General features: G+C 43.0%; 2 protein-coding genes across 2 annotated transcripts in view; one reads left to right on the forward strand and one right to left on the reverse strand.

The window, feature by feature from the left end:
* Positions 1–966: 966 nt before the first annotated feature.
* Positions 967–6,979, reverse strand: mrpl43.L (mitochondrial ribosomal protein L43 L homeolog). The gene is given in 3 exon segments (NM_001086056.1): positions 967–1,456; positions 4,935–5,041; positions 6,801–6,979. Coding segments are annotated over 3 exon segments (471 nt in total). The 5' UTR covers positions 6,932–6,979; the 3' UTR covers positions 967–1,223.
* Positions 6,980–7,375: 396 nt separating this feature from the next.
* Positions 7,376–9,087, forward strand: part of twnk.L (twinkle mtDNA helicase L homeolog) — a 13,114-nt gene continuing 11,402 nt past the window's right edge. The window contains 1 exon segment of the mRNA NM_001091071.1: positions 7,376–8,764. Within this exon segment, the coding sequence (NP_001084540.1) occupies positions 7,468–8,764 (1,297 nt within the window). The 5' untranslated portion in view covers positions 7,376–7,467.

Raw genomic sequence — 9,087 nt, forward strand, 5'->3', positions numbered from 1 at the left:
TGGGCTGGCTTATATTGGTGAGACCATACAACCGATCCGTGATAGGATCAGCCAACATAAATCTACTATACGCAAAGAGATGGTGAAATTACCAGTTCCACTTCACTTCCAGTGTGCACGACATACTGCAGCGAGCCTGAGATTTTTGGTGATAGAGTCTGTTGCCCCCCCACGTCGGGGGGGCAACAGACTCTTGTTACTCCAAAGAAGGGAGAAATTTTGGATACATGCATTACAGACATTGCATCCTAGAGGTCTCAATAGGGAATACGACTTGTATGCATTTATGTAAATATGAATTTTGTGAATATGGGGTGGGCAAGGGGACTTTGTATGTTAGCACACAGGGAGATATTGTTATTCTTTTCTGACCCTATCATGATTGACTTAATAATGTTATATGATATAAAATGTTGAGATGTCTATAGTGCTCAATATGTACTATTGCCTATACTAGCGAATTGTAGTCAAGTACAGCGAGGGTTAAATCCTGTGAGACTTGAATTCACCTGTTGAGTGTGTTAATTAGTAACCTTTAAAAAGGAAATGATGACATGATGTTATGTGATGCTTGACAAAGAAGCGGGAGCTTCGAAACGTTGCAGCAATTTTTTGCACATAAAGGACTTTTTTACTTGCAATTGGAGTCTGGACTTCTTTGTTGGAATATATATATATTAAAACATAGAAAATTCATTATGAATGCCCATTGCAAAGTTGCTTAGAATTGTGTTTTTTTTTAATCAGGCAAACAACTAATTTTTGGGTTGTCATTCCCTTTGTATATTGAATATTTTGATAAATTTGATCAATATATAATCAATATATTACAGCTCTACATTAAAGTTATATCACAACATATTACATATATTTTTCTGACTGCTAACAGCTTTTTCCCTCCAGTTAAGGCTAAGGAGTTATAACAGTCACCCCAGTTGGTTGACACATGGTAACTACAAAAGAGAATTTACCAAAAATGTTTTTATTGATATAATACAACTATGTTAGAATGGAAAGCTCTGAGCAGGTTGAACTGCATCAGCCCCCCCCTATAAGTGAGAGGCATAAATCTACGGACCGACCATCACAACTTCTGATTCACATCACCAAATGTATCCAGTTAATCAATGCACAAACAGCCCAAAGCATTGCTGGGGTGTCCAACCTATAAGCACCCCTACTTTATCTGATGAAACACCAGTGAGAATAACACACATTTTGGTTTATTGCATGGATTTAGTGTGTTCACTGAAAGCTTCAAAGCTTTTCACATTAATAGATGAGGGTTTGTTAGTGAAGGGGTGCCATTGTCCCTGAATGCTGGGGGTATCAGTGTGGTAGGGTTTGCGGATACGGATTATATCCAGGCCGGACTGGTTGGCCATTTTTTGCATCAGTTGTACAATATCATCGGCTGATTTGCTGTTAATGGCTTCTTCTCTCACCGCACCATTCACTGGGGAGAAACAAACGTTAAATTAAAAACGGAAAAAGCTAAAATCACTGTAGTTCCCCTTTGTTGTAAATAACTTACACAAAAGCCTATTTATAAATATGCATATCTCAGACACTTCATAACATTGACATCAACTTTTTGCAAAACCCTGGTGTTGCTGGTCTTTCTTTCTATATATATATATTTCCTTTACCGTGCACCCAGGTATTGTTTTCAAACGGAGTGCTGTCCACAACCAAAATATATAGTGAATAAAGTACCCCCTCCTGTAAATTATAAGGATATTATAAGTTACCGAGGAGTATCATGATAAGTTACTGAGGAGTTTTTATAAAGGTCATGAAACACCGAGGTAACTTCTAATATCCTCATATTTTGCAACTGGGGTACTTTATTTATTATAATACACAAATTTCAGCGAGTCATGTGACAGAAATGACATCAGAACTCACCGTTTATAACTGATGACATCAGAACTTACCGTTTATAAGGATATAATTTACAAGATATTCATGGCTTTTGTGTATTATATGTGTGTGTGTGTGTGTTTATCTTACCAACTAGTGCCATGTAATAAATAAAAGAAAGGTCTCTGTTTGGGATATACACTGGTGATTGGGCAGCAGATACACTTAGAGGGCAACCTAAGTTTCAAGTGTTTGAACAGGATCATTGTATTCCAACCCCAGTACAGCAGCTCTGTGCTGCCTCCATGCTGGCTCCTCTCAATTCGCTGGTGCTGATTAAAGGGATTCTGTCATGATTTTTATGGTGTAGTTTTTTTTTCTAAATTACACTGTTTTCACTGAAAATAATTCACTCTACAATATAAATTTTAATTTCTAACCCAACAAGTGCATTGTTCTGTAAGTTGTAATATTGGTGTGTAGGCAGCCATGTCAGGTCATTTTGCCTGGTCATGTGCTTTTAGAAAGAGCCAGCACTTTAGGATGGAACTGCTTTCTGGCAGGCTGTTGTTTCTCCTACTCAATGTAACTGAAGGTGTTGCAGTGGGACCTGGATTTTACTATTGAGTGTTGTTCTTAGATCTACCAGAGACCTATCTTGTGTCAGAGAGCTGCTATCTGGTTACCATGCCATTGTTCTGTTGTTAGACTGCTGGGTGGGGGGGGGGGGGAGGAGGGTGGTATCACTTCAACTTGCAGTGTAGCAGTAAAGAGTGACTGGCATCTATCAGAACACAAGTCACATGACTGGGTGCAGCTGGGAAACTGACAATATGTCTAGCTCCATGTCAGATTTCAAGTTTCAATATAAAAAAATCTGTTTGCTCTTTTGAAAAATAGATTTCAGTGCAGAATTTTGCTGGAGCAGCACTATTAACTGATGTGTTTTGAACATGTTTTCCCATGACAGTATCCCTTTAAGGCTAGTATATGTCTAAGCAGCAGCCTTATAGACATGTGTGTATCTGGTAAATCATGCCCTTTCAAAAATAATGAACTAAAATTCCCAGCAACTTTCTCAAGCTGAAAGAAGGGAATTTGGGAGTTGAAGTCAACAACAGCTTCATTGCCACAGGTTGGGCATTACCTTTATAAACAGGATTTGGCTGTTGCACTACATCCCCTGACCAGCTCCATGTTTTGGGTGGAAGTTCTAGATTATAATGCTAAAATAACTAATTAGAAATAATGTACATGCCAAATTAGGCGGCATGCCTACTAATAGCTCTCTTCTTCCCAGCTGATGAGGTTTCCTGGCGTTGGAGTCCAGCAAACACAGATCACAATTTAGCCCTCACTGTTGATTGGGGAAAACTTATAGCAAATGTCATGTACAAACCAGTTCAACAGCTGTGCCAGAGAAGTGAAAGACAACTAAAAACTGGGGACACAGTGCCACCTTGTGGTTTGTTTAAACATTAAGACTGGTGAAGAAGTGCAAGAGTAAGTACTTAAAAGAACCGTAACACCAAAAAAATTAAAGTGCTTTAAAGTGATGAAAATATCATGTAGTGTTGCCCTGCACTGGTAAAACTGATCTGTTTGCTTCAGAAACACTACTATAGTTCATATAAACAAGCTGCTGTGGAGCAATGGCGGAAATTGAAAAACGGCTATATGGCACAGGTTAACAAATGGATAACAGATAACACCATTAGACAGACAGAGCTTATTGGCTATCTGCTGTGTAACCTGAGCCTTTTCTCCTTTGAATGGCTGCCCCCATTGCTAGACAGCAGCTTATTTATATATATATATATATATATATATATATATATATATATATATATATATATATATATATATATATATATATATATATATATATATATAAACAATAGTAGTGTTTCTGAGGCAAGCACAGCAGTTTTACCAGTGCAGGGCAACACTGCATTATATTTTCATTACTTTAAAACACTTATTTTTTGACGTTACTGTTCCTTTAAAGTGGTTGTTCACCTCTGAGTTAACTTTTAGTATGATGTAGAGAGTGATACTATGAGACAATTTGCAATTGGTTTTCATTTTTAATAATTTGTGTTTTTTGAGTTATTTTGCTTTCTACTCAGAAGCTCTCCGGTTTGTAATTTTTGGCAATCTGGTTGCACTGATTTGAATAAGAGACTGGAATATGAATAGGAGAGGCCTGAATAGAAAGATGAGTAATAAAAACTAACAGCAATAATATGTTTGTTGCCTTACAGAGCATTTGTTTTTTTTAGATCGGGTCAATGACCCCCTATTTGAAAGCTGGAATAAGTCAAAGAAAGATATAAAAAAAAGCTATAAAAAAATAAATAAGGCTATAGGGCAGGTGGTAGTAGGGCCCCATTGCAGCCTCCAACTTTTGTTGCTCCCTAACTTGCACAGCTGAATGATTCACAAGTTGGGGGTGTGTAGGGGGACACCAATGTGGATACCCTGGCCCATCTCTCTTGAATAGAAAGCTGCCAAATGCAGTCAGCGCTCTCTTCAAGGGGGTAGGTAGCTGTAGGTGTCTCTGCTCTGAAACAGAACACAGTGGGGCTCATTTGTCAACACTGGGCAAATTTGCCCATGGGCAGTTACCTATAGCAACCAATCAGTGATTAGCTTTCTGAAGCCAGCCAGCAAGTAGAACAATGAATGCAGCTATTTGATTACTGCCCATGGGCATATTTGCCCAGTGATGATAAATGACCCCCCGTGACTTGCTGTATTACAGCAACAAAGAAAGTAAGAGTGCAAATAAACATCAGATCACTGCCTTTTAATTGCACTTTGCACTGTCTTTCTTGCTGTAAAGCCCTGGCGTTTCAAGTACACCGAGGCCCAAATAGCCCCCACAGGCCCAAAAATAAATAGTGACTGTCTATGGCATCTTACAGCAGCCGCTCTGGCATTTGCCAGAACCCACAGATTACCAGTCTGACCTGCCTATATTGCTGGGTGTACCTCCCTTATACTGGAGATGGGATGTTTCTTCTAAAATCACTTGTGGCAAAACCTGAGCACCTTCTTCTTATACTTACAATATTCTGCCACTAGTTTGGGAACGCTGCATTTGTGAGGCTGAACATACAGCACCACACTGGGGTTCTTCCTGGCAAAATCCACCGCCTTCTCTTCAATAAATTCTCTGAAAAGCAAAAAGGGATAAACCATAAATACAAAATGATACACCCACACGTTCATTAAAGTTTATCGATTCCTTTATGTCTTGAATTAATTCAAGGTTACGCTGTGATTGCTAAAACTGCTAATCAATCGGATGAGCTAAAGGACAGCGCTAACATCATTAAAGCAGAATATATGTGTGATATAGTGTGTGATGCCCTGGAAGTTGTTGATTACATATGGCAGACTAAAATCGGTGATATTCTCAGTGCAAGTGAATAGCGATGCTGGACACCACATTGCTCTGTAATACTATGAGCCTAATGATGGCACCTTGAAGCTTCCAATAATGCTGAGCAGTCTGTCTTTATAACAAATTCCTCTAATTAGGAATTCAGAAGGAAAGGGACGTATATTGCCTGAGTAGTAAGATACCCTACAAATGGTTCAAGGGTTTATTTCAGGCGAAATAAAGAAAAACGTTTTATTTAACTCGACGTTTCGATCCCTCACAGGGATCTTTCTCAAGAGTATACAAACATGCAACATGGGTTGCATGTATGTATACTCTTGAGAAAGATCCCTGTGAGGGATCGAAACGTCGAGTTAAATAAAAAGTTTTTCTTTACTTCGCCTGAAAATCCTGTGAGTGCCGCCATTCTTCACCTATATATATATATATATATATATAGCATGGAATGTTTTATAAGTCTTGGAAAAGGCAATTTCTTAAAGATCCAAAAACAAGTGTATTTTCTCTCTTTGCTGCCCCAGCCTCTCCCTCACCTACGCTCCCATTTAATGTGAAAATCAGTGCCCCTAAACACACACACACCAGCCCCTAAAGACACACACACACAAACACCAGCCTCTCTCTCTAACACACAGCCTCTCTCTCACACGCACACCAGCCTCTCTCTCACACACCAGCCCCTACACACACGCCTCTCTCACACATACACACCAGCCCCTCAAACACACACACACCAGCCTCTCTCTCTCACACATACACACCAGCCCCTCAAACACACACACACACACACACCAGCCTCTCTCTCTCACACATACACACCAGCCCCTCACACACACACACAAACACCAGCCTCTCTCTCTCACACACACACACCAGCCTCTCTCTCTCTCTCTCTCTCTCTCTCTCACACATAGGGTTCCCCCCTTTCGGGAAAAAAATACCAGCCTTCCTATATATTTCTCTTTTTTCCCTATTAATAACATTGGGATCAACCATAATTTTAACAGGCCAGGCCGGTAAAAAACCGGCCAGGTGGCAACCCTACTCACACACACCAGCCTCTCTCACACACACACCAGCCTCACACACACACACCAGCCTCTCATACATACACACACCAGCCCCTACACACACACACACCAGCCTCACACACACACACCAGCCTCTCATACATACACACACCAGCCCCTACACACACACACACCAGCCTCACACACACACACCAGCCTCTCATACATACACACACCAGCCCCTACACACACACACACCAGCCTCTCATACATACATACACACACCAGTCTCTCTCTCTCTCTCTCTCTCTCTCTCTCTCTCTCTCTCTCTCTCTCTCTCTCTCTCTCTCTCTCTCTCTCTCTCTCTCTCTCTCTCTCTCTCTCTCACACACACACACACACACACACACACCACACACACACACACACACACACACACACACACACACACACACACACCACACACACACACACACACACACACACACCAGCCTCTCTCCCCCCCCCCAGCCTCTCACCTGGCTCCCCGGGAGGTCTGCGAGTCCTTACTGAAGATCAGCGAGACCCTCTTGAGCTGACACACATATCTGCCCACTCCATTCTGTAGCACACTCTGCAAAAACCGGCTGGGGGACCCGCGAGCTGTCATGTCTCTTTCACCACAAGCAACCCCACGGTCACCCCGACACAATGACGCCTTTGACCCGGAAGCGCTCTGTCCAGGCAGCGGCTCTCGTGACCTCACTAGTTTGGGATCAGCGGCCATATTTGATAAGGGAATATAGTCATTAGCGATGATATTAAACAGTAAATACATTTTATACGTCTGTGGGAATTAATTTTATTGTAAACTTTAGTTCCCTATGTAATACTTGTTTTTCACCAGCCAGGCTCCTCCCCTTCTCCCATCAAGTGATGATCTTTCCAGATCACGTGATCATACTGTAAACTCGGTGTTTACCTTCCAGGGGAGAGAGGAGGGTTAGCGCATGCGCTACTGAATTTCCGAGGGCAAGTGTGTCATGGCGGCGCCCTGTGCTCACATGTGTGCTGTTACTTAAGCGGGAAAACAGAACCCCGATGCAGAGGCTGTGTCGGCTCAGTGAGGCGAGTTTAGTGATCCTAATAAAGAGTCGCCCTATGAAGCTGCTCATGAGATGAGAGTGTGGACATGTTGTGTGGAGAATGCTGCGCCTGTGGTTTAAGCGTGTGCAGGCTGTCGTTATCCAGCAGCTTATCCCCGCCAGGGGCTACCTCCTCACCACTTGTCTTAGGAAACAAGCCGACCTTAAACTTGCTCGGAGCCCAAGGAAATCTATCCATGTGCCGGGGGAGCCCATCCGCAGGCACTTTAAGAAGGGTCTCCTCACAGCCTTGGATCATGGCTCCCTGCAGCCGGTAACTATGACAGAAATCCGCCAGTACCTTCGTTCCAAGAATGTGTCCTTCCACGATGGTTACAGCTGCCTGCACGTCCCCAGCCCCTTCACCCCCGAGCAGGACACATGCCTGTTTATTGACAAGACCACCGGGCGCTTCCTGTGCAAGGCCACTCTGCTGGAGGGCAGCTGGGAAGACTTCCAGGACAGCATGGAGCTGCTGCACAAAGAAGGCTGCTCCCACCTGAGCCCAGAGATCCTGGCTGGGTACCTGGTGGACAGCGACTCGGACTCTGCGGAGGATCAGCTGAAGGACAGCGAGGTGCGCAGGATCTGGGACAGGGCCGTGTGGTTCTCTGATTTGGGGGAAGAAGAGTCCCACCAAATCAAGGCCATGTTCAACATTACAAAGATTGCCAACAATACCCTTAAGAAGTTTGGGGTGAAGTGTTTCCAGCCTACAAAAAGCCTGGTGTTCCCGTGGTATAACCCCAGGGATTCCAGCCTGAATGGCCTAAAGTTACTGTCTGCAGAATGCAACAAGCAGAAGGTCCATTACGTTGAAACAACCTACCCCAGGCCTGCCCGTTACTACAACCTCTTTGGACTCTGTGTCTCGGGAAAGAAGGAGACTGAGGTGGTGATCACTAGCCGTGAAGTAGACTGTTTAGCCATTCACCAATCCACTGGAGTCACCACCATAGCATTGCCCAGGGGAGCCTCTTGCCTCCCCCCTGTCCTCTTGCCCTACCTGGAGCAATTTAAGCGCATCGTTCTGTGGCTAGGGGACGACCTGCGCTCCTGGGAAGCCTCCAAATTATTTGCTAGGAAATTAAACATGAAGAGATGTTCCCTGATCCGCCCCGGGGACAAGCAGCCTAGTCCTCTGCACGCCTTTAATGATGGCTTGAATATCGGTAAAATCCTTAAGGCCTCTCTCCCTGCCAGCCACAAATCTATCATCTCTTTCCGCCAACTCCGAGAGGAGGTATTTGGGCAACTGGAGAATGCGGATCAGGTTGCAGGAGTAAAATGGAATCGGTTCCCCGAACTAAATAAACTTCTTAAGGGACACCGCAGAGGGGAACTCACTGTATTTACAGGTACTTATTAGGGTATTTTATATTCTCTGCCCCAATGCACAACAACTTCTGTACTTGTGAATCTGCCAAACCAGTATGGTTTTAGGAAACGGGTGACTAATTTTATACTGTATATGTGAAGGCCATTATTATATAGCCTTTCCATTAACATATGAATAATGGAATTAATTTACTTTCTGTTCAGTCATTGCTGAGGGGTAGTAAATAACACATGGTGGGAGTTCAGAGTATTCATCTGTAAGATGAAGGCAGTGTGTCTGTTTAAAGGGAAATTATCACTAGACAATGAACTGGCCATATGTGAAAAATCGGTGTGTTTGTTA

This window comes from Xenopus laevis, chromosome 7L (genome assembly GCF_017654675.1).
Source record: "Xenopus laevis strain J_2021 chromosome 7L, Xenopus_laevis_v10.1, whole genome shotgun sequence".
Taxonomy (NCBI): domain Eukaryota; kingdom Metazoa; phylum Chordata; class Amphibia; order Anura; family Pipidae; genus Xenopus; species Xenopus laevis.